Consider the following 25,820-nt stretch of genomic DNA (forward strand, 5'->3'; position numbering starts at 1 on the left):
TTTAGAAGTTTTGGGTAGAGGAACTTCCACCCTAACTTCTTGAATGCAAATATCACGCATTTTTTTTTGGTAACCCGGGAACCCCCCGCACGGCTGACAGCCGAGGAGGTAAACCCGGGGTGACGCTAGCGCAGGACCCACTACCACGACGTCACGCTTAAGAATCCCTAACGCCAGCGCTGGGATTCGAACTCCTACCCTTCGTGGGGGGAGGGAAGCCCGAAGCCAGAGCAGCCGCTGAGGGCAGTGGTAACATCACGCATTCTTTCACTCCCACTAATGTCAACATTTTCAATGAACCTAGCATTACCAGATTCAATAATTCTTGTACTATGATTAGGACAGTAAAACCTATACCCTTTGGATTTCTCTGCATAACCAATGAAGTAACCACTGGTTGTTCTTAAATCAAATTTCTTTTCATGTGGATTGTAAATTCTTACTTCTGCTGGACAACCCCAAATATGCAAGTGTCGTAAACTAGGTTTCCTTCCCGTCCACAGTTCAAAGGGAGTCTTTGGAACTGCCTTACTAGGAACCCTATTTAATAAATACATAGAAGTCTTTAAAGCATACATCCACAATGATAAGGGTAGAGATGAATAACTCATCATACTCCTAACCATTTCCATTAAGGTACGATTACGCCTTTCTGCTACACCATTTTTGTTGTGGTGTACCTAGCATCGTGCATTGAGCATAAATACCATATCTTTCAAGGAATTTAGCAAATGGCCCCGAACATTGTCTCGATTTATCATACTTTCCATAATATTCACCACCTCTATCCGACCGTACTATTTTCACCTTTTTATTTAATTGCCTTTCAACCTCTTTAATATACACCTCAAGTGCATTCACTAATTGAGATTTATCATGCAATAGATAAATATAACCATAACGTGAAAAATCATCAATAAATGTAATAAAATAATTTTCTTTACCAAAGGATGAAACATCAAAAGGACCATATATATCGGTGTGTATAATTTCAAGAAACTCTGTGCTTCTTGTGGCACCTTTCTTAGTGTGTTTTGTTTGTTTACCCTTAATACAATCAATACACACTTCAAGATCTGTACAATCCAAATTTGGAAGAATTTCATTCTTCACTAATCTTTGCATTCTTTTTTTGGATATATGACCCAAACGTTTATGCCACAAGTAAGCAGAATTCTCATCCACTAAACTGCGTTTAGTGCCAACATTATGATGCAAGGTCATCAAGGTCTCAGCAAAAGCATTATCAAGTTTAAACTTGTAGAGACCATCACATAAAATTCCAGTTCCAATGAGATTATTATTCTTATACAAACTGAAAGATCCACAACCAAACTTAAAAGAGAATCCCGCTACATCAAGTTTTGGCAAAGAAACTAAATTGCGGGAAAAAGTAGGTACATAAAGGGTTTGAAACAAATCCAAATAATGCCCAGTATCTAAGATCAAACGATAAGTGCCAATGCCTTCAACTGGAGCTTTGTTTCTATTCCCCGTGAGCACATAATTCTCATTTGGCTTTATGGTTTGGATCGAAATAAATCCCTGCATTGTATTTGAAACATGAGTGGTGGCACCAGAATCAATCCACCAAGTATTATGAGGAACTTCAGTAAAGTTTGATTCAAAACATACTAAAGCACAAGGCTTACCTTTCTTTTCGAACCAAGCTTTACACTTCAAACAATCTTTCTTCAAGTGTCCAATTTTATTGCAAAAGTGACACTTAGTAAGATTGTGTTCCTTCTTGTGGATTTGAGAAGCCTTAAAAGAGTCATTTAGGTTGTGTAAACCTTTCTTCTTGCTCCTTCCACCTTTCCTCTTGGAATTCTTCTCAGCTTCTTGATGACTTAAGAGATGAACAGAATGAGCCTTTTGATTCTTTATCCTTGTTTCCTCTTGAACAAGCATACTGGCCAATTCATTTACATTCCACTTGTTCTTTATAGTGTTGTAATTCATTTGAAATGGCCCATATTATTCATGAGGCAAGGAATTAAGTATGAACTGTACTAAAAAGTACTCATCCACGTTCATTCCCAAAGTCCTTAATTTTGCCACTAAGTTTGTTATCTCTAGTATATGTTCATGCATGGTACGTGAACCATCATATTTCATGGTGGTCAAAGTACTCATCAATGTACCAGCTAGTGACTTATCAGCAGTTTGAAAACGCTCTTCCACAAATTTCATAAATTCCTTAGCATTGTCAGTTTTGGCAAGAGTTGTCTTTAAGTTGTTTGCTACTGTCATTCGCATAAACATTAAGCTTAATCTGTTTGATCTTTCCCAAGCTTTATGGAAAGACTTTTCATTATCGCTGCTCTCATCAGTAATAGCAGTCAGTTTCTCAATTTGAAGTGCTAAGTCAAGATCCAAGACACCTAAGTGAAATTGGACTTGTTCACTCCAATCGGGGAAATTCATTCCATTGAATAAAGGAACAGACGAAGCATGTGAATGAAGAGAAATAGGTACAGATACTGCAAATATACAAGAATATACTCATACATTAATGCTTTGAGAATATCACATTATCATATTCTAATTAAACATTACATGTATATCATAGTTCTCCTTTGGGTGATCCTATAATATACAAATATACAATAAACCACAATGATGCTAATAACTTTTATTTGGCAATTATAAATACACCTTATTAAAATTTATTTGATATCTTCGGATATACAAACAAATTTAACAAGACGTATTAATTACCAACTATTATGTTCATGAATTATAAGAAATTGATTAACCTTTGGGTCAATCCCTAACTCCTTATAATAAATGAACTTCAATATACCCATGACACTAATAAAGAAACGTAATATATCAATTCCAATCATAGCATCAATTAATCATGGGTAATTGAAAGAAACATTGTACAATTTTCAAAAATTCAAGACATTGTCGTTCGGCCACTTTGGTGACTAACAAATCACTAATGATTGAATTCTTGAAATTGTAAAACACTATAATTGTTTCATTCATAAACATTTACCAAAATTGCATGCTGAGGGTAAAACCGCAAATTAACGCATAAGGGCAAAACTGTAAAATTAGGATCGATAGGGGACAGAATCGTAAATTTAGCATCCAGTGGCACAATGGTAAATAATTCGGTCAATGGCAAAACAGTAAATTAACCGGTCAAGGGCAGAACCGTAAATAAACGCATAAAGGGCAGAAACGTAATTAGCAGGAGAAGGGTAGAACTGTAAATAAACGGAGGAGAGGGCACCGCACGCGCCTCAATTGCCTCGTGGGCGCATGGAGCCCATGCGCATATGCATGCGCGGGCGCGTGTGACGCACGCACCCGTGCCTTCACCTTGGCATCACGCGCACATGCTAGGCACGTGGATCCATGCGCCTACAACCGCAGCGCGCGCGTGGTTCCACGCGCCTTCTTGATCACGCCCATTTGCCAAATTTTTTTTTTTGTTCATTCCGCCGCGCCTTCCATCATCGGGATCTCCTCCAATAACCCCATCTCCGACCAAATTAATGAGTGGGTTTTGGAGACCACGTCGGCGCCACCATACAAATTCAAGATTTAACGAAATGAATCGGAACAAGAAATCATTTCAACAACTTTAGCAAATAACAAAAAAAGACCAACATCGTTTGGCGAATCCAAACTTAGAAACCATAATCGGAAAATCATGAGGTCCTAAACCTAATGCTCTGATACCAACTGTAAGGTTTTAACGTAATCCTTTTATGCGGAAAATTTAAACATTTAGAATCTTAGATCTTCATGATTTTCACAATAAGAGGGACGAAGACATACATTTATCCATAGCGTTTCACTTGAAGATAATTGCTGCAGAAAAACCAAAAAAACGAAGAAATCTGATTTCTCTCCCTTGACCGACTTTTCTCTTAACGTATCTTATCGACGGAGGATAAAAATACAAAGTTCTTTTCGTGCGTTATCGTGGGTGGAGAGAGGACCAGACTCTATTTATATATACCCCTTCAAGTGGTGCCTTCCATCAAAGCATATCTCACTTTTTAAGAGTCGTACCTCTTTGGTAGAATTTTAACTTCTCAATAGAATTACACCTTTTCATCCATTTTCACAGCCAATAAGTTTTCGCACTTAAATATTTATTAAACTATTAATTCATAATATCATGTGGGCACATTATTCTTACATATTCTTCATAAGTAGCTTCTGTGGGTAGGTCAAGCGGGCTCAGCTGATGCTCTCTTCTTCTTCTTCTGCAGCCATCCTTGCGTGAGAGAAAGAGTGTGCATGGTGAAGAGCTTGGAGCACGAGCGGTGAGATGTTTCTTGAGTTCTTGCTGGCGTGTCTTGGCTCCCGTCGACGCTTCCCTCTTTTTGAGTTCGGCGAAGGGAAAGAGACAACCCCTCGCCCTTTATTCTGCGAAATGACAATAAAACGGGAATAAATAATAATTTCATGAATACAAACTAAACTCAAAATAAATACTGAACAATATATTTTATTTGATAACAGGATAATTAATAAGAATAATGAATTTTAATTATATAATGATTAAATCCTACTATCATATAATATTGCATCGATTTCTATTCATGTTACGGTAAAGATTATAAAGCATAGACAAATTAACGACTATGGAACAAGGATTCGTAATTGCAGGTCGTAATTTTTTTTCGAATTATAAATTTGAGGTGTCAGTGACAATTTACCTGCATCTAATTATAATGCTTAATAGTAATTATTAGAATTATATTACAATTTCTAGTGATTGTAAGCGATTTTTTTTATATAATCTAATAGATATATCAGTTTATCGTGATTTCATAACCAGTAATTCTTATTCAAATAATTATATATTGGTGTAAACATAACAAATCATAGACTACTAACAATTTTTACAATGAATTATAATTATCAATTATGATAAAATCGTTTTAATTAATTATTATAATTAATATCTTGATTATTTAAATTTGCAAATTGAGTCATCTTATAATTTAAGCTTCATTTAATTCAATAGTTTAATATTTAAGAACTTAATTCTACTATGATTGATTATATACTGAGCATCGCACTTCATTTAATATAAATCACATGTCGGTGAAGCGCAAAAAAATCTCTTAATATTTCTACTTACGATTTTGATTTAAAATCTGAAGCCAAAAAAATATGAAAAAAAATAATATATGATTCGAAATTACATTATTTAAATATTTCTAAATGTTTCGAGTGTTTCATACTAAACAATATATTAAATTATAAGTGCCGTAAAAGTTACTAAACATCAAAAAGTGAAAGTAGAAAAAAAAAATAAGGGTTAATACCACGAAAAACCCCAAACTGGTACATTTGTGATAATTTTACCCCGAACTTTTTTTTACCACGAAAAAACCTCAAATTGGTACACCTGTGATAATTTTACCTCCAACATATCACAAAAAATTCTAAACTGGTATATTTGTAATAATTTTCCCCCGACCTGGTATACATGTGATAATTTTACTGCGAACTTACGAAAAGAACCCCAAACTGATACACTCATGATAAATTTACCCCAAACTATTTTTTTACCACAAAAAACCCCAAACTGGTATACCTATGTAAATTTTACCTCGATCTAATTTTTTAATATTATTTTGAAATTTTTTATTTTATTTTTTTTATCCTTAATCTTCAACCTTGGCCGGTCGCCGAACCGACGACCGGCCAGAGGTGGAAGTCAACAAGGTCGACCTTGCTGGCGTCGGGCGAGGTCGGCCTTGCCAGCGGTCGGTGGGGCCGACCTCTGGCCGGTCGCCTGCGTTGGGTGAGGTCAAGATCCCAATTTTCTCACAGATTGACGCCCACCACCTCTTCTTCCTTCCTTCCTTCATTTCCTTAGTTTCTCATCAAATTTTCTCGAGAAAATCATAAAAAGAGAAAATCACAGAGAGAGAGAGAGAGAGAGAGAGAGAGAGAGAGAGAGAGAGAGAGAGAGAGAGAGAGAGAGAGAGAGAGAGAGTGAGTGAGTGATGGACGGATATGCGAGAGTGGGCAAGTTGGAGAAGGACCTAGAGCTCAGCGGCGGGGAGGCGCTATACCTGGGTTGAGCTACAGTGAGACCGATGGGGCTTCATCCGCAAGGTGTACGGGATCCTGACCTTGCCCAATGCCAGCGATCGGCCAGAGGTCGGCCCCGCCGGCCGCTAGCGAGGGCTCGGCCTGAGATCGAGCCTCGCCAGCGGCTGGCGAGGCTGAGCTCGCCGGCTTCCACCTCTGGCCGGCGACCGGCCAAGATTTAACATGAAGGATAGAAAAAAAAAAGAAATGAAAAGAAAAGAAAAGAAAAGAAAAAATAATAATAAAATTCAAAAATAATAAAAATAATATTAAAAAATTATTTCGTGGTAAAATTGTCACAGATGTACCAGTTTGAAGTTTTTGGTTGTCAAAATAATTAGTTCGGAATAAAATTATCACAAGTGTACCAATTTAAAATTTTTTGTGGTATGTTCAAGGTAAAATTTTCACAGGTGTACCAATTCGGAATAAAATTGTCACAATGTACCAGTTTGGGGTTTTTTGTGGTAAAAAAAAAATTGGGGTAAAATTGTCACAAATATACCAGTTTAGGGTTTTTCGTGATATTAACCTAAATTATAAAAAAGTTGAAGCAGTTGAAATCTGCCCTTTCAACATGTGATGAAAAGACAAAATGCTTACAAACATGCAACATTTCATGTATTTAATTCATAAAATTTGCTATAATACTTACATTTCGTGCATTTAAATCTTCAAACGTGCAACTCTGATGTACTTGAATCTATTCGTTAGCTCCGCCAATTGTAGCTGGAACCGTTAATTGTGGCTGGACGGAAAATAACACGTCACTCTTTATTTATATATTTTATACGGTTTAGTTCCAATTACAAACTTTTTTGTCGGGAAAAAATCCCCTTGGACCAAAACACTAATATTAACCTCTTTCCTCGACACGATCATGTTTACAACTAGAATACAACTCGAAACAAGAGCAAATTAGATACATGTTAAAAACTTAATGCAGCCGCTTCACATAACTTTACTGTCAAAAGAGTGTTGATACAAATGTGTGTAGCCATGAGATCATCGAGAAACTCGGACTTTCATTTGTCTCTCGGCATTTTCGGACGCTCTTCGAAATCTGTGCATATTTTTTATCACACCAAATAGTTCCCTCAGAACACGGTGTGTGGGCAATTTAACCTTGATAACCAACTTCTCCGGCACAAGTGCATCCCCGAGAAGAAACTTAATTAGGGCGAGCAGATGGTTCGACCCAAATTTATTAGCTCCAATGCCGATGATCTCAACTCTCTTGAGATGTTTTGCCAAACATTCAAAGTTCCCCTCCCATAAGCACAAAAATTGTTCTTCGTCAAAGTTAAAACATTCTTCAGATTCTTCGTCAAAATCAAACTGCACATAGATACCCCATTTAAGAAACTTATTTCACATTAGATGTGGATCCACCGAAAAAAAAAAAGTATCATTGGCTAACTAAAGTTTCAAACAAACAAAGTTCACTGCAAATGCTAGTTAGTTTTACTTTATAACGAGTCCTAATCAATGTAAGCTCTTAAACTTGTCTACACATTAACAACATGTTCTCTTTCTAAGTTCTCATCGCTAAACTCTTAGTTTGAGATCCTAACGCTACATGGCAGCAAAAGAACCTCCAGTACAACGCTGCAGTTACTTTTAAGACATGAACTAAAACAGCTTAATATCGCCCTGCACATATGTTAAGTAGACTGACGGAGCCATGAGCAAATTTCAATTGCTGGAACAGATAGAGTTTGAGATTGATCATCTTTATGTGCTTCCAAAAATTTGACTCACTGTTTAAACATTCATGCAAAGAGGAAGTCAGCACAAGAAGCAAACTGAAAATATCATAGCAAAGGAACAAACCTTCGATCGGGGGAGGTTAGTCAGGTGTATGACTAATTTTTCCAGGCACTGTGAACTTTGCAGTATGTATGCTATCCCAGGAAGGTCCCATTGACTAACTGGTGCATATAGTATCAGATTCTGACATTTTGACAATGGATATGGCACTCCTTCCATCTCCAAATGAGACAGAACCTAAGCACATTGAGCAAGCAACATAAAAAATTTAATTAATACTAGCTTTCCTGTTTAACATGAATAAAGAATAAAAAAATTACAATCCCTCCAAATACGATGTCCTTTGACCCTGTCTCCCAGACAGGAAAAGACCGATAAGCATACTATAAGTAGAAATGAAGAAGTGAATCCCTTTAAGAATAGAGACTATTTACATATGCTTCTTATGTTGAACTTGTGATACTTGAAGGATCTGAAAATGTAGTAGTTGGTCACATAAGACAGCAAACCTTGCTGTTGACAGAAGTTTCCAAGTAAATCCATCCATTGCCATTGTACATATATTGTGAGAATACTTTGTAAGATGATTATCAAACGAAAGCCTCATGTGATGAGAGAGAAGGACCGGTTCTGTCAACCTAAGATGACTAGGTCCATTCCTCTCCGTCATATTTCCAGATAATTGTATTTTCTCTATAAATTGAAAGAACCAAATTTCAAGAAACCTTTCCGACTGATTTCTTCATGCATTTTTCTTTTCAATATTAAGGCATCTAAGAATGCTGCGGCAACTAGCATCCACAATAATTAAACAGGGGGAAGAAGCTCCGAGGTTCACAATCTCATGCTGTAACTCGGAACACAAAGTTATGAATCATCCCATTTGTCAATAACTAATTACACATGAGTTCACAATGATTCCCCATGATGAAAGATAGAATGCCCCAGAGAGCTGAGATCACTCAACCGGGGCAACATACAGCACTAAATGGTGCTAATCACGGACACCATTCAACACGAGTACGTCTTATAAATGTTAAAAGTATCGAGCTTGTACCTGCAAACACCAACCACCAATGGTGATTGTAGGAACTCCGCGCAGCTTCTCGAGAAGTTCCTTCAACAAGTCGCGGCACATCGCCGTGTCATCAGTCACAACAGTTGGAAGGACAAAATCTAACTTGGCTTCCACCAAAGAAGATGCATCGTCAAGTGATATACCCTCTTGTCCCTCGAGTGGATACCATGTCCCTGATACACACAACGACAGCAAATGCGGGGCCCTAATTTTCTCCAAGGCAGAGAAACTGCCGCCGATGAGTAGCAAGTCTTTCACACTTGTTGAATCTATTACAATGTTCTTCATGCCCCAGCACCCACGCAACTCAAGGGACTCTAAAACAGGACTTCCCCTGAAAATTCTCTCGAGGATATCATCGCTCAACTTCACCTGTACCATTGACAAGACGTTAAGACGAGGCCACATAATAGCCGTACCCAACGGGAAACAGCACAAGCTGACTTCCAGGCGAACCAACCAATTCGAGCAAAACAAGAACTGCGGCAGTACATATGGGGACCGCAAACTGGTAATCAGCCACACGCGGAGATCCTCCACGCGGCGCTCCTCTGCGGCGCGGAGCCAGTGGTCGAGCTTGGGGCGGTTGGCCATGTTGTACTTGAAGTGGGAGATGTGGAATTTCTTCACCGCGGGCGAGGTGCACTGCCTCAGGACGCTGTCGACGAGGGACGGGAAGCCCGAGGGGCTGGCTTCGCGATTGCGATGCCAGAATCCATCGAACTCGAGGTGGGGGGTGGCGGTCGCCCAAGCGTACCGCCACCGCCTGGAGAGGGCGCTGGTCTTGACGACGTCTTTGAAGGGCAGATACGAGAAGATGCCGGTGATAACGTGGTCCGGCAAGGCGTTGATGTGATCCCTAGGGAAGCTCAAAGGAGGAGGAGGAGGTCGGTTCCCTTCGGTGCGACTCGGCAGGACGCCGGAGGATCTGCGGGGCATGGCGCCGTGGACGGAGGTCTCAAATGGGACCGAGGGGAAACGACGGTAACTTCAACAAGTGAGATCGCGGACGAAAGAGAGGGGCCCCTCGCCAAATGAACAAGGAGCTCCGCGGTCAGGCCTCCCTCGCCGGCATCCAGGGGGGGAAAGACCCAGCAAAAAAAAAAAAGAGGGGAGCTTTCCTCTCACCCAGACAGCTCCTCGGAGGCGACGGCGGCAATCGCGGGGGATCATGTGTCCGAACGCCCATGGTTTTGTCGCCGTCGCCGTCGGACAACTCTCAAAAGTCGACTGAAGCTGGGAAAGTACCGATCCCCGTGCATTGTTCCGAATATGTATCGGGCAATGGGGCTCGGCCCATTGGGCCCCTCCGGGTTTTGACGCGCTGCTTTAAAAGAAAAGAAGTGGACAAGGAGGTACGATCAAAACACAAATAAGACAGAATTGATATGAAAGTTATTTGTGCATTCTATGTGGAGAGTGACTAGATGATAGAAGATTAGATGTTCTCCTATCTTATCCAGCTTCGCCATCAACACACATCCAATATGTCAAAACTCAAACACAAGGGGACAAGGAGGTAACGATCAAAACACAAATAAGTATCTTTAGATCCTTTATTCATGCAAGAAAACATCACTAATTAGCCACGAGTGCCTTGCTACTTGTTAGATCACACTCTGTCTGGAAAGAACAGGACAGGATCATGCCCCTCCCCCCTCTCTCTCTCTCACTCTCTCTCTCCTCCCGCCACAATCCCACCCCCAGTTCAAACCCGAAGCCATTCCATTCTTCCACCTAAGAGAAAAGCTTTCCATGTTTATCTTGTCCTTTGTGGTTGAATTTTATATCTGGCTTTATATATGGGTATATCCAATCTGACAGACTTTGCATAACCCAAAGAGGAGACCTTAAATCATATCACCCTGTATAAAAACCGAAGAACAGTCAACCAAGTCCACGGCATGAAAAGAAGGATATCTTTCAGTAGTGATCACTATAAGTAGCAGATGGAACAAATTTGTAAAACTTAGAGGCAACAACGAATTCAATCACTCGTCATCCCAAAGTAATTGTTCCATCGTAGAGAGAGAGAGAGAGAGAGAGAGAGAGAGAGAGAGAGAGAGAATGCTAGAGAGTCATTATATATATTTCCAAGAAAAGGAAAAGAGAAAGGTTTAGAGCATTCTACCTTTCGTCCTCCGGTATACAAGTAGTTTCCATCTTTTGAAAATAACGTCTGTAATTGCAAGCTAATCAGCTATAATTTCTTGAGAAAAAACCACCACACGAGGGAAATCCAATCATCTAGTACTTACATGGGTAATCCCACCTTGTTGACCATGTAAGACGTATAAGAGTTCCATGTTATCTTCTCTGTAGATAGCAGTAGTCTGGCTGTAGGAACCAGTTGCCAGCATTCCGGTATGGGCTGGAGAGAAAGCAATGGCAGATATAATACCTGCACAAAAGACAAAGAGAGAGTGAGATACTCGATTCTTCCTTTTTTTCTTGTGATCTCAATATTATCTTGTATAATTATACCATAAACAAGGGAATCCAGGGCATTTAGGAGATCGGCTAGTTCCCTTTACATGCATAGTATATCAGCCTTGTGGCAAAATAAATAGAACAAGTCAGCGTTACAATCAAATGTGATCCTTTGAAGATTAAGTGTTGAGTACATCTCAGAATCTCTACCGGGGCGATGTACGTCAAACACTCTTATGGATTTGTTATATCCAGCAAGGATCCTACACATGAACAGAGGGTGTAGGTTGAAACTTTAATAGATTTAAAATGCAATAAACCCTAAGTAAAGAGAATAGCTCCAACAACCTAAATCATTTACGATAGCCACAAAAACCACTAAGCAACCAAACACCGACATTCCTAAATTCGGGTAGCAGAACATGACCAAAATCACCAAATGCTGATTTCTTTCAACAATAGAAGGTAAAGTAATTTAAGATTTCAAAAGGAAATTTCAGGGGGAATTAGAGTGGACCATTGACACGAGGGAATTTAAAAGTCTTCAAAATTGAATGTTAACCTTACTTGTTCCCCGCAGTAAATGCAATTGAAAATGCAGCTGTAATTTCATCCACAGCATCATAAGCCCTGTATGTGCAACGTAGCTGCAATGTCAAGTGTATGAGTCAATAAAATTTCCTGTTTTTTTCAAGACAATAAAAAACGAAACTGCACATAGAAGATTGTAAAGGAGAAGTGAAGGTTTATGCAGACAACAGAGTTGCTACAGAGCATGTCTAAAATGTGTGATAAGCTTGGGGTCCACGATTTCAGTGTACCCCTGAACGATTATATGGCTTCCATGAAGTCTCCCTAGAGTTCTTGAAACCTCTAAACTAAACTCAACATTTCTGACCTGTAAAGTAGTAGCATCCCAGACATGAATTGGATGATCACGAGTAGTAGATGCGAATACACAGCTAACCGGGTCTGAAATGTGAAAAACTTCCATAATCAATTCTAGCTGTGGCTAATTACCAGAAGAGAAATAACTATAGCCGAAAATATAAACATGATACATAAAAGAAGAGTAAAATTTTACGAGACAACCTGTAGCAGACATGTATGGGTACCAACAGAAATCATAAACTGATTCCCCTTCTGTCACAACTAGATTTGCTGCAAAGGAATCTGCAACCAAAGAGAACTACATGAGACATAGACAACCCATTATCTGGATTTGCGAATATTTGGTTGTTGATATCACTCGGAAATAGTCTCAGCATTCCCAAAGCTAACATCTTTCAAGCTATTTAAACACACAGAAAGAAACCCACATTCTACACGACCACAAAACGCCTTGAGGACCTGTAATCAAGATTAGACGAACTTGCATTTGTGCCGTCGTCACCCCCGTAGTCTGGTCTGATCATGACACAGAGCAATCAAATTACCACCAACATCGCCACATCTCGGGAAGGAATAAAACATAAAAAGGAACAGAAAAATCAGCAAGCACCACCACTGTCCCGAAACAACTTACAATGCGAACACACGAAGGGTATTGTCCTCCGAACTACTGAGAAGGTAAGTCCCATCAGGCGACCCAACGGAAGCCCAAAAAAAAGAAGAAGCTATCATCGCTACCAAAGCCACGCCACTACTCAGAAAACGAACAACCCAGACACCCATCAAGGGAAAACGAAAAATTCACGCACCCTTTGACGCCTTTGAGGAAGTTGTTCGGCTTCTGGTATGTTCTGAACTGTCTGTGGAAATGATAGGCTCTTTGAGGGGGGACATCGAACCGAATGGCAGGCCATGAGTATTCTTGATGAGTGGCCTCTGTGGGTTCCTTGAGCGGGCTCAGTTGATGATGCTCTTCTTCTTCTTATTCTTCTTCAACCATCCTTGCGTGAGAGAAAGAGTGCGCGTGGTGAAGAGCTTGGAGCACGAGCGGTGAGACGTTTCTTGAGTTCTCGCCGGCGAGTTTCGGCTCCCGTCGACGCTTCCCTCTTTTTGAGTTCGGCAAAGGGAAAGAGACAACCCCTCACCCTTCGATTTGCGAAATGAAAATAAAACAGGAATAAACAATAATTTCATGAATAACAACTAAACTCAGAATAAATACTCGAAACATATATTTTATTTGATAACAGGATAATTAATAAGAACAATCAATTTTAATTGTATATTGATTAAATCCTAATATCATATAATATTGCATCGATTTCTATTCATGTTACGTTAGAGATTATGAAGCATAGACAAATTAACGACTATGGAACAAGGATTCGTAGTTACAAGTCGTAATTTTTTTTCCGAGTTATAAATTTGAGGTGTCATTTACAATTTACCCGCATATAATTATAATGCTTAATAGTAATTATTAGAATTATATTACAATTTCTGGTGATTACAAGTTAGTCAAAAATTGCTATGACCTTTTTTTTAATATAATCCGATAAATATATCAGTATATCGTGATTACATAACTAGTAATTCTTATGCAAATAATTATATAGTGGTGTAAACATATCAAATCATACACTATTAACAGTTTTTAAAATGAATTATAATGATCAATTATGATAAAACCGTTTTAATTGATTATTATAATTAATATCTTGATTATTTAAGTTTGAAAATTGAGTCATCTTATAATTTAAGCTTCATTTAATTCAATAATTTAATATTTGAGAACTTTATTCTAGTATAGTTGATTATATACTAGGCATTGCACTTCATTTGATATAAATCACGTGTCGGTGAAGCACAGAAAAATCCCTCTATACTTCTACTTATGATTTTGCTTTGAAATCTGAAGCCAAAAAAATATGAAAAAAAAAAATATAATTCGAAATTACATTATTTAAATATTTCTAAATGTTTCGAGTGTTTCACACTAAACAAGAAATTAAATTATAAGTGTCGCAAAAGTTACTAAACATAAAAAATATAAAAAAGTTGAAGCAGTTGAAACATGTGATGAAAAGACAAAATGCTTACACGTAACTTTACTGTGAAAAGAGTGTTAATACAAATGAGCGTAGCTAGGAGATCAACGAGACACCCGGACTTTCATATGCTTATTCCAAGACACCAATCGAAAATGACCTCGGCATTTTCGGACGCTTTTGGAAAGCTGCGCACATTTTTTTTCGCACCAAGTAGTTTCCCCGGAACAAAGTGTGTGGGCAATTTAACCTTGATAACCAACTTCTCCAGCACAAGTGCATCCCCGAGAAGAAACTTAATCAGGGCGAGCTGACGGTCCGACCCAAATGAATCAGCTCCAATGCCGATGATCTCAACTCTCTTGAGATGTTTTGCCAAGCATTCCAAGTTCCCCTTCCGTAAGCACAATAATTCTTCTTCGTCAAAGTTAACGCGATCTTCAGATTCTTCATCAAGCTCAAACTGCACATAGATACCCCGTTTAAGAAAACTTATTTCACATTAGATGTGGATCCACTGAAAAAAATAAATCATTGGCTCACTAAAATTTCAAACAAACAACTTTCATTTATTCACTGCAGATGCTAGTTAGTTTTACTTTATAACGAATCTTAATCAATTTAAGCTCTTAAACTTGTCCACACATTAAAAACATGTTCTCTTACTAAGTTCTCATCACTAAACTCTTAGTTCGAGATCCTAACGCTACATGGCAGCAAAAGAACCTCCAGTACAACACTGCGGTTACTTTAAGACATGAACTAAAACAGCTTAATATTGCCCTGCACAAATGTTAAGTAAACTGACAGAGCCATGAGATTGATCATCTTTATGTGCTTCCAAAAATTTAACTCACTGTTTAAACATTCGTGCAAAGAGGAAGTCAGCACAAGAAGCAAACTGAAAATATCATAGCAAAGGAACAAACCTCCAATCGGGGGAGGTGTATGACTAATTTTTCCAGGCACTGCGAACTTCGCAGCATGTATGCTATCATAGGAAGGTCCCCTTGACAGACTGGTGCATGTAGTATCAGATTCTGACATTTTGACACTGGCACTCCTTCCATCTCCAAATGGGACATTATCTAAGCACATTGAGCAAGCAACATAAAAAATTTAATTAATACTAGTTTTCCTGTTTAACATGAATAAAGAATAACAAAATTACAATCCCTCCAAATACGATGTCCTTTGACCCTGTCTCCCAGCCAGGAAAAGACCGATAAGGATACTACAAGTAGAAATGAACAAGTGAATCCCTTGAAGAATAGAGACTATTTACATATGCTTCTCATGTTGAACTTGTGATACTTGAAGGATCTGAGAATTGTAGTAGCTGGTCACATAAGACAGCAAATCTCGTTGTTGAGAGAAGTTTCCAAGTAAATCCATCCATGGCCATTGTACATATATTGTGAGAATACTTTGTAAGATGATTATCAAACGACAGCCTCATGTGACGAGAGCGCAGGACCGGTTCTGTCAACCTAAGATGACTAGGTCCATTACTGTCCGTCATATTTCCAGATAATTGTATTTTCTCTAAAAATTGAAAGAATCAAATTTCAAGAAACCTTTCCGACTAATTTCTTCACACATTTTTCTTTTCAATATTAAGGCATCTAAGAATGCTGCGGTGACTAGCATCCACAATAATTAAACAGAGGGAAGAAGCTCCAAGATTCACAATCTTATGCTGTAACTTGGAAGACAAAATTATGAATCATCCCATTTGCCAATAACTAATTACACATGAGTTCACAATGATTCCCCTTGATGGAAGACATAGAATGCCACAAAAAGCTGAGGTCACTCAAACGGGCCAACATACAGCACTAAATGGTGCTAATCACGGACACCATTCAACACGAGTACGTCTCATAAATGTTAAAAAGTATCGAGCTTGTACCTGCAAACACCAACCACCAATGGTGATTGTAGGAACTCCGCGCAGCTTCTCGAGAAGTTCCTTCAACAAGTAGCGGCACATCCTCTTGGCAACAGGCCATCCAGTTGGAATGACAAAATCTAACTTGGCTTCCACCAAAGAAGATACATCGTCAAGTGATATATCCCGTCGTCCCTCGGGTGGATCCCACGTCCCTGATACACACAACGACAGCAAACGTGGGGCCCTAATTTTTCCCAAGTTAGAGAAACTGCCGCCGATGAGTAGCAAGTCTTTCACACTTGTTGAATCTATTACAATGTTCTTCATGCCCCAGCACCCACGCAACTCAAGGGACTCTAAAACAGCACTTCCCCGGAAAATTCTCCCGAGGATGTCATCGCTCAACTTCACCCGTTCCATCAACAAGACCTTAAGACGGGGCCATTTAATAGCTGTACCCAACGAGAAACAGCACAAGCTGACTTCCAGGCGCACCAACCAATTCGAGCAAAACAAGAACTGCGGCAGTACATATGTGGACCCGAAATCGGTAGACAGCCACAGGCTAGACAGCCACAGGCGGAGATCCTCCACGCGGCACTCCTCCGCGATGCGGAGCCAGTGCTCGAGCTTGGGGTCGTTGGCCTTGCTGTACTTGAAGTGGGTGATGTGGAATTTCTTCACCGTGGGCGAGGTGCACTGCCTCAGGACGCTGTCGACGAGGGACTGGAAGCCCGAGGGGCTGGCTTCGTGATTGCGATGCCAGAGTCCATCGAACTTGAGGTGGGGGGTGGTCGTCCTCCAAGTGTACTGCCACCGCCTGGAGAGGGCGCTGGTCTTGACGACGTCTTTGAAGGGCAGATACGAGAAGATGCGGGTGACAGCGTCGTCCGGCAAGGCGCTGATGTGATCCATAGGAGGGAAGCTCAAAGGAGAAGTAGGAGGAGGAGGTCGGTTCCCTTCGGTGCGACTCGGCAGGACGCCGGAGGATCTGCGGGGCATTGGCGCCGTGGACGGAGGTCTCAAATGGGACCGAGAGGAAACGACGGTACCTTCAACAAGAGAGATCGCGGACGAGACAGGGTCCCCTCGCCAAATGAACAGGGAGCTCCGCGGTCAGTCCTCCATCGCCGGAAAAAGGAGGGGGGAGCTTTCCTCTCACCCAGACAGCTCCTCGGAGGCGGCGGCGGCAATCGCGGGATCATGTGTCCGAACGCCCATGGTTTTGTCGACGTCGCCGTCGCCGTCGCCGTCGCCGTAGCTTTGCGTGAGGGCATTGGAAGTACCTAGTCGGACAACTCTCAAAAAGTCTGACTGAAGCTGGGAAAGTTACCGATCCCGTGCAATTCTTCCAAATATGTATCGGGCAATGGGGCTCGGCCCATTGGGCGCCTCCGGGTTTTGATGTGCTGCTCTCTTTGCATATAAAAAGAAAAGAAGTGGACAAGGAGGTACGATCAAAACACAAATAAGACAGAATTGATAGGAAAATTATTTGTGCATTCTATCTGGAGAGTGACTAGATATAAGATTAGATGTTCTCCTATCTTATCCAGCTTCGCCATTAACACACATCCAATATGTCAAAACTCAAACACAAGGGGACAAGGAGGTACGATCAAAACACAAATAAGTATCTTTAGATCCTTTATTCACGTAAGAAAACATCGCTAATTAGACACGAGTGCCTTGTTACTTGTTAGATCACACTCTGTCTGGAAAGAGCAGGACAGGATCATGCCCCTCCCCCCTCTCTCTCTCTCTCACTCTCTCTCTCCTCCCGCCACAATCCCGCCCCCAGTTCAAACCCGAAGCCATTCCATTCTTCCTCCTAAGAGAAAAGCTTTCCTTGTTTATCTTGTCCTTTGTGGTTGTATTTTATATCTGGCTTTATACATGGGTATATCCAATCTGATAGACTTTGCATAAGCCGAAGAGGAGACCTTAAATCATATTACCCAGTCTAAAAGCCAAAGAACAGTCAACCAAGTCTAAGACATGAAAAACGATATCTTTCAGTAATGATTACTATCAGTAGCAGATGGAACAAATTTGCATAATTTAGAGGCAACAACAAATTCATCACTCGTCATCACAAGGTAATTGTTCCATCGTAGAGAGAGAGAGAGAGAGAGAGAGAGAGAGAGAGAGAGAGTCATTATAAAAATTTCCAAGAAAAAGAAAAGAGAAGCTTTAGAGCATTCTACCTTTTGTCCTCCAGTATACAAGTAGTTTCCATCTTTTGAAAATGACACCTGCAATTGCAAGCTTATCACCTTTATTTTCTTGCGAAAAAACCATCACATAAGGGAAATCCAATCATCTAGCACTTACATGGGTATCCCCACCTTGTTGACCATGCAAGACGTATAAGAGTTCCATGTTATCTTCTCTGTAGATTGCAGTAGTCTGGCTGTAGGAACCAGTTGCCAGCATTCCGGTATGGGCTGGAGAGAAAGCAACGGCAGATATAATACCTGCACAAAAGCAATAGACAATGAGATACTCAATTCTTCCTTTTTATCTTGTGATCTCAATATTATCTTGTATAATTATACAATAAACATGGAAATCCAGGGCAATAAGGAGAGATCGGCTAGTTCCCTTTACATGCATAGTATATAAGACCCGTGGAAAAATAGATAGAACAAGTCAGCCTTACAATCAACTGTAATTATTTGAATGAGATACTCAATTCTTCTCAACTGTAGTTTTTGAAATCCTCTTTTATTTAACTTGCTAAACAAATCTCGAGTAACAGCTAAACCAGGACAAACACAACAATGCACCTGTTTGACCTTCTTTATTTCCTTGAAGTGCTGAGTGCATCTCAAAATCTCTACCAGGGCGATGTACGTCAAGCACTCTTATGGATTTGTTATGTCCAGCAAAGATCCTACACATGAACAGAGGATGTAGGTTGAAACTTTAATAGACTTCAAATGCTATAAACCCTATGTAAAGAGAATTCTCCAACAAACTAAATCATTTATGATAACCACAAAAACCACTAAGCAACCAAACACCTACATTTCGAAATTCAGGTAGCAAAGCATAACCAAAATCACCAAATCCAGATTTCTTTCAACGATATAAGGTAAAGTAATGCACGATTTCAAACAAGATTTTCAAGGGGAATTAGAGTGGACTGTTGACATGAGGGACCTTAAGAGTCTTCAAAATTGAATGTTAACCTTACTTGTTCCCTACAGGATTAAATGCAATTGAAAATGCAGCTGTAATTTCATCCGCAGCATCATATGCCGTATGTGCAACGTAGCTGCAATGTCAAGTGTACGAGTCAATAAAATTTTCTCTTTTTTTCCAAGACAATTCAAAACAAAGTTGCACGAAGAAAATTGCAAAGGAAAAGCTAAGGTGTATGCAGACAACAGAGTCGATACAAAGCATGTCTAAGATGTGTGGTAAGCTTGGGGTCCACAATTTCAGTGTACCCCTAAACGATTATATGGCTTCCATAAAGTCTCCCTAGAGTTCTTGAAACCTCTAAACTAAACTTAACAATTCTGACCTGTCCAGTAGTAGCATCCCAGACATGAATTGGATGATCACGCGTAGTTGATGCGAATACACAGCTAACCGGGTCTGAAATATGAAAAACTTCCATACTCAATTCTAGCGGTGGCTAATTACCAGAAGAGAAATAACTATAGATGAAAATATAACCGTGATATGTTAAAAAAGAGTAAAATTTAATGGGACAACCTGCAGCAGACATGTACGGGTACCAACAGAAATCATAAACTGATTCCCTTTCTGTCACAACTAGATTTGCTGCAAAAGAATCTGCAACCAAAGAGAACTACAAGAGACATAGACAACCCATTATCTGGATTTGCGAATATTTGGTTGTTGATATTACTCGCAAATAGTCTCAGCATTCCTAAAGCTAACATCTTTCAAGCTACTTAAACGCACAGAAACAAACCCACATTCTACATGGCCACAGTATTCCTTGCGAACCTGTACCTTGATCAACATCAGACGAACTTGCATTTGTGCCGTCGTCACCCCCTTAGTCTGGTCTGATCATGACACAGAGCAATCAAATTACCACCAACAGCGCAACATCTCGTGAAGGAATAAAACATAAAAAGGAACAGAAAAATCAGCAAGCGCCACCATTTTCCCAAAACAAACTTACAATGCGAACACGCGAAGGGTATTGTCCTCCGAACTACTGAGAAGGCAAGTCCCATCAGGCGACCTAACGAGAACCCAAAAAGAAAACGAAGCAATCATCGCTCCCAAAGCCACACCACTGCTCAGAGAACGAACAACCCAAACACCCATCAAGGGAAAACGAAAAATTCACGCACCCTTTGACGCCTTTCAGGAAGTTGTTCGGCTTCTGGTCAGTTCTGAACTGTGTGTGGAAATGATAGGCTCTTTGAGGGGGGACATCGAACCGAATGGCAGGCCATGAGTATTCTTGATGAGCGGCCTCTGTGGGTTGGTCGAGCGGGCTCAGTTGATGTTGCTCTTCTTCTTCTTCTGCGACCATCCTTGCGTGAGAGAAAGAGTGTGCGTGGTGCAGAGCTTGGAGCACGAGCGGTGAGACGTTTTTTGAGTTCTCGCCGGCGAGTTTGGCTCCCGTCGACCCTTCCCTCTTTTTGAGTTCGGCGAAGGGAAAGAGACAACCCCTCAAGCTTCGATTTGCGAAATGAAAATAAAACGGGAATAAACAATAATTTCACGAATAAAAACTAAACTCAGAATAAATACTCAAAACATATATTTTATTTGATGACAGGATAATTTATAGGGTTAATATCACGAAATACTCCAAACTGGTACGCATAGGATAAATTTACCCCAAATTAATTTTTTTATCACGAAAAATCCAAAACTGGTATACGTTGGACAAATTAATTTTAAATTAATATTTTGACTCAAAAAATCCCGAACTGGTATATTTATGACAAATTTACCCTCCATTAAATTGAATTAATACCACAAAAAATCACAAATCGATATACCTGTAAAACCCGAAAGGTTACACCCGTTAAACTGTCACTTGCCATTCAACTCAGAAATTTGACGATAAAATTTAACGGAAATTATTGAAGAATAAAATTATTACAGGTGTATCGATTTAGGGTTTTTACTAGTCAAAAAATTAGTTTGGAATAAATTTATCACATGTGTACCAGTTTGAGATTTTTCGTGATATTGATCCTAATTTTATAAGAACAACATCCGTAAGCTTGAATTTTTCTAATTAATTTTAATTGTATATTGATTAAATCCTAATATCATATAATATTGCATCGATTTCTATTCATGTTACGTTAAAGATTATGAAGCATAGGCAAATTAACGACTATGGAACAAGGATTCGTAATCACAGGTCGTAATTTTTTTTCTGAGTTATAAATTTGAGGTGTCATTTACAATTTACCCGCATCCAATTATAATGCTTAATAGTAATTATTAGAATTATATTACAATTTCTGGTGATTACAAGTTAGTCAAAAATTGCTATGACCTTTTTTTTAATATAATCCAATAGATATATCAGTATATCGTGATTACATAACTAGTAATTCTTATGCAAATAATTATATATTGGTGTGAACATATCAAATCATACACTATTAACAGTTTTTAAAATGAACTATAATTATCAATTATGATAAAATCGCTTTAATTAATTATTATAATTAATATCTTGATTATTTAAGTGTGAAAGTTGAGTCATCTCATAATTTAAGCTTCATTTAATTCAATAGTTTAATATTTGAGAACTTTATTCTAGTATGGTTGATTATAGACTGAGCATCGCACTTCATTTGATATAAATCACATGTCGGTGAAGCACAGAAAAATCTCTCTATGTTTCTACTTATTATTTTGCTTTGAAATCTGAAGCCAAAAAAATATGAAAAAAATGATATATGATTCGAAATTACATTATTTAAATATTTCTAAATGTTTTGAGTGTTTCACACTAAACAATAAATTAAATTATAAGTGCCGCAAAAGTTACTAAACATAATAAAGTGAAAGTAGAAAAATATTAAAAAGTTGAAGCAGTTGAAACATGTGATGAAAAGACAAAATGCTTATAAACATGCAACATTTCGGGTGTTTAAATCCTAAAATTTGTTATAATACTTGCATTCGTGCATTTAAATCTTCAAACATGCAACTTCGATGTACTTGATGCAACTTCGATCTACTTGAGTCTTTTCGTTAGCTCCGTCAATTGTAGCTGGACGGATGGATGGAAAATAACACGTGACTCTTTATTTATTAATTTTATATGTCTCGACTGTTAGTAAAGAAAAAATGCCACACAAAGGTTTTCCCAAAGTCGAACCAAATCGAACCGGGGAACATAGTTTAGTTCCGATCGCACACTTTTTTGCGGGGAAAAAATCCCCTTGAACCAAAACACTAATATGAACCTCTTTCCTCGACAGGATCATGTTTACAACTAGAATAAAACTCGAAACAAGAGCAAATTAGATACGTGTTAAAAACTCAATACAGTCGCTTCACGTAACTTTACTGTGAAAAGAGTGTTAATACAAATGAGCGTAGCCATGAGATCAACGAGAAACCCGGACTTTCATATGCTTATACCAAGACACCAATCGAAGATAACCTTGGCATTTTCGGACGCTTTTCAAAATCTGAGCACATTTTTTTCGCACCAAGTAGTTTGCACGGAACAAAGTGTGTGGCCAATTTAACCTCGATAACCAACTTCTCCAGCACAAGTGCATCCCCAAGAAGGAACTTAATCAGGGCGAGCAGATGGTTCGACCCAAATCTATCAGCTCCAATGCCGCTGATCTCAACTCTCTTGAGATGTTCTGCCAAACATTCCAAGTTCCCCTTCCGTAAGCACAGTAATTCTTCTTCGTCAAAGTTAACACGATCTTCAGATTCTTCATCAAGCTCAAGCTAAAACTGCACATACATACCCATTTAAGAAACTTATTTCACATTAGATGTGGATCCACCGAAAAAAAAAAATCATTGGCTCACTAAAATTTCAAACAAACTTTCATTTGTTCACTGCAGATGCTAGTTAGTTTTACTTTATAACGAGTCTTAATCAATTTAAGCTCTTAAACTTGTCCACACATTAAAAACATGTTCTCTTACTGAGTTCTCATCACTAAACTCTTAGTTCGAGATCCTAACGCGACATGGCAGCAAAAGAACCTCCAACACAACACTGCAGTTACTTTAAGACATGAACTAAAACAGCTTAATATTGCCCTGTATAAATGTTAAGTAGACTGACAGAGCCATGAGCAAATTTCAATTGCTGGAACAGATAGAGTTTCAGATCGATCATCTTTATGTGCTTCCAAAAATTTAACTCGCTGTTTAAACATTCGTGCAAAGAGGAAGTCAGCACAAGAAGCAAACTGAAAATATCATAGCAAAGGAACAAACCTTCGATCGGGGGAGGTTAGTCAAGTGTATGAATAATTTTTCCAGGCACTGTGAACTTCGCAGCATGTATGCTATCTCGGGAAGGTTCAGTTGACTAACCGGTGCCTCTAGTATCAGATTCTGACATTTTGGCAATGGAGATGGCACTCCTTCCATCTCCAAATGGGACATTATCTAAGCACATTGAGCAAGCAACATAAAAAATTTAATTAATACTAGTTTTCCTGTTTAACATGAATAACAATCCCTCCAAATACGATGTCCTTTGACCCTGTCTCCCAGCCAGGAAAAGACCGATAAGGATAGTACAAGTAGAAATGAACAAGTGAATTCCTTGAAGAATAGAAACTATTTACATATGCTTTTCACGTAGAACTTGTGATACTTGAAGGATCTGAAAATTGTAGTAGTTGGTCACGTAAGACAGCAAACCTCGTTGTTGACAGAAGTTTCCAAGTAAATCCATCCATTGCCATTGTACATATATGGTGAGAATACTTTGTAAGATGATTATCAAACGACAGCCTAATGCGATGAGAGAGCTGGACCGGTTCTGTCAACCTAAGATGACTAGGTCCATTACTCTCCGTCATATTTCCGGATAATTGTATTTTCTCTATAAATTGAAAGAATCAAATTTCAAGAAACCTTTCCGACTAATTTCTTCACGCATTTTTCTTTTCAATATTAAGGCATCTAAGAATGCTGCGGTGAGTAGCATCCACAATAATTAAACAGAGGGAAAAAGCTCCAAGGCTCACAATCTTATGCCGTAACTCGGAACACAAAGTTATGAATCATCTCATTTGCCAATAACTAATTACACATGAGTTCACAATGATTCCCCCCATGATGAAAGATAGAATGCCACAGAGAGCCGAGGCCACTCAACCGGGGCAACAAACAGAACTAAACGGTGCTAATCGCGGACACCATTCGACACGAGTTCGTCTCATAAATGTTAAAAAGTATAGATCTTGTACCTGCAAACAGCAACCACCAATGGTGATTGTAGGAACTCCGCGCAGCTTCTCGAGAAGTTCCTTCAACAAGTCGCGGCACATCCTCTTAGCAACAGGCCAACCAGTTGGAATGACAAAATCTAACTTGGCTTCCGCCAAAGAAGATACATTGTCAAGTGATATATCCTCTCGTCCCTTGAGTGGATACCATGTCCCCGATACACACAACGACAGCAAATGCGGGGCCCTAGTTTTCTCCAAGTTAGAGAAACTGCCGCCGATGAGTAGCAAGTCTTTCACACTTGTTGAAGAATCTATTACAATGTTCTTCATGCCCCAGCACCCACGCAACTCAAGGGACTCTAAAACAGGACTTCCCCTGAGAATTCTCCCGAGGATATCATCGCTCAACTCCACATCTTCCATCGACAAGACCTTAAGAAGAGGCCACCAAATTCTAGTAGCCCCGTCCAACGAGAAACAGCACGCACTGACTTCCAGGCGCACCAACCCACTCAAGCAATACAACAACTGCGGCGGTTTATATCTGAACCCGGCCGAACAGGCAACCAGCCGCAGGCGAAGATCCTCCGCGCAGTGCTACTCCGCGATGCGGAGCCAGTGCTTGAGCTTGGGGCCGTTGGCCTTGCTGTACTTGAAGTTGATGACGTGGAATTTCTTCACCGCGGGCCGGGCGAACTGGCTCAGGACCATGTCGACGTAGAATTGGAAGGCCAAGGGATGACAATACCGGACTCCATCGAACTCGAACTCCAACTCGAGGTGGGGGGTGGTGGTCCCCAAGTGTACCGCCACCGCCTGGAGAGGAAGCTGGTCTTGACGACGTCTTTGAAGGGGAGAAAGGAGAAGATGCGGGTGATAACGTCGTTTGGCAAGGCGCTGATGTGATCCATAGGAGGGAAGCTCAAAGGAGGAGGAGGAGGAGGAGGAGGAACAGGGTCCCTTCGGTGCGACTCGGCAGGTCGCCGGAGGATCTGCGGTGCACGGCGCCGTGGACGGAGGTCTCAAAAGGGACCGAGGGGAAACGACGCAACCTTCAACAAGAGAGAACGAGGACGAGGCCGCTCGCCAATGAACAGGGAGCTCCGCAGTCAGGCCGCCATCGCCGGCATCCAGGGGCGGGAAACCCAGCAAAAAAGGAGGGTGGGGAGCTTTCCTCTCGCCGCCCAGATCTGTTCAGGAAAGATTATTCACCTGTCTTCAGAATGCCCAGCTTG

The 25,820-nt window shown here is 39.9% G+C and overlaps 5 protein-coding genes across 15 annotated transcripts in view; all 5 read right to left on the reverse strand.

Moving 5' to 3' along the window:
• The window catches only part of LOC115693487 (uncharacterized), a 26,701-nt gene extending 22,347 nt beyond the window's left edge, over window positions 1-4,354 (reverse strand). Inside the window, exon 1 of the mRNA XM_056315847.1 lies at window positions 4,338-4,354. The gene's annotated coding sequence lies outside the window, so the exon portion shown is untranslated. The remainder of the gene's footprint in view (window positions 1-4,337) is intronic.
• Window positions 1-9,862, reverse strand: part of LOC115693484 (putative F-box protein At1g49610) — a 26,101-nt gene extending 16,239 nt beyond the window's left edge. The window contains exons 1-2 of the mRNA XM_030620504.2: window positions 8,903-9,862; window positions 7,909-8,082 (exon numbers count right to left, since the gene is read on the reverse strand). Coding sequence (XP_030476364.1) covers window positions 7,909-8,082; window positions 8,903-9,862 — 1,134 coding nt within the window. The remainder of the gene's footprint in view (window positions 1-7,908; window positions 8,083-8,902) is intronic.
• The window catches only part of LOC115665881 (F-box protein At5g03100-like), a 26,676-nt gene extending 9,439 nt beyond the window's left edge, over window positions 1-17,237 (reverse strand). Inside the window, exons 1-2 of one of the 4 annotated variants that reach the window (XM_056315843.1) lie at window positions 16,205-17,231; window positions 15,141-15,380 (exon numbers count right to left, since the gene is read on the reverse strand). In XM_056315843.1, the coding sequence (XP_056171818.1) occupies window positions 15,177-15,380; window positions 16,205-17,188 (1,188 nt within the window). In that variant the 5' untranslated portion in view covers window positions 17,189-17,231 and the 3' untranslated portion in view covers window positions 15,141-15,176. Of the gene's footprint in view, window positions 1-15,140; window positions 15,381-15,425; window positions 15,616-16,204 lie in introns of those variants that run through there. The other 3 variants (XM_056315846.1, XM_056315842.1, XM_056315845.1) reach the window with 3 other exon arrangements.
• Window positions 17,238-18,015: 778 nt separating this feature from the next.
• On the reverse strand, window positions 18,016-20,677 carry LOC115665880 (uncharacterized). Of its 7 annotated transcripts, none has more exons than XM_056315859.1 (9): window positions 20,527-20,677; window positions 20,352-20,414; window positions 20,177-20,232; window positions 19,913-19,993; window positions 19,719-19,792; window positions 19,386-19,466; window positions 18,976-19,082; window positions 18,535-18,633; window positions 18,016-18,441 (listed from the first exon to the last, which is right to left on the reverse strand). In XM_056315859.1, exons 4-9 carry the CDS (start codon window positions 19,946-19,948, stop codon window positions 18,380-18,382), a joined length of 459 nt encoding a protein of 152 aa, XP_056171834.1. In that variant the 5' UTR covers window positions 19,949-19,993; window positions 20,177-20,232; window positions 20,352-20,414; window positions 20,527-20,677; the 3' UTR covers window positions 18,016-18,379. The 7 variants fall into 7 exon arrangements, 3 of the variants coding, with proteins under 3 accessions (XP_056171834.1, XP_056171832.1, XP_056171833.1); XM_056315857.1 differs by having other exon boundaries at window positions 18,521-18,633; XM_056315858.1 differs by having other exon boundaries at window positions 18,535-18,663.
• Window positions 20,678-22,593: 1,916 nt separating this feature from the next.
• LOC115665879 (F-box/LRR-repeat protein At5g02910-like) lies at window positions 22,594-25,210 on the reverse strand. Of its 2 annotated transcripts, none has more exons than XM_056315856.1 (3): window positions 24,604-25,210; window positions 23,621-23,794; window positions 22,594-23,119 (listed from the first exon to the last, which is right to left on the reverse strand). In XM_056315856.1, the coding sequence occupies exons 1-3, from the start codon at window positions 25,006-25,008 to the stop codon at window positions 22,790-22,792; spliced, it is 909 nt and encodes a 302-aa protein (XP_056171831.1). In that variant the 5' UTR covers window positions 25,009-25,210; the 3' UTR covers window positions 22,594-22,789. The 2 variants fall into 2 exon arrangements, with proteins under 2 accessions (XP_056171831.1, XP_030443559.2); XM_030587699.2 differs by having other exon boundaries at window positions 22,594-23,125.
• Between the last annotated feature and the right edge of the window lie 610 nt (window positions 25,211-25,820).

Source organism: Syzygium oleosum, unplaced genomic scaffold (genome assembly GCF_021117445.2).
Source record: "Syzygium oleosum isolate NSW1041296 unplaced genomic scaffold, Sole_v2.1 Sole_v2.11, whole genome shotgun sequence".
In the NCBI taxonomy this organism is placed as follows: domain Eukaryota; kingdom Viridiplantae; phylum Streptophyta; class Magnoliopsida; order Myrtales; family Myrtaceae; genus Syzygium; species Syzygium oleosum.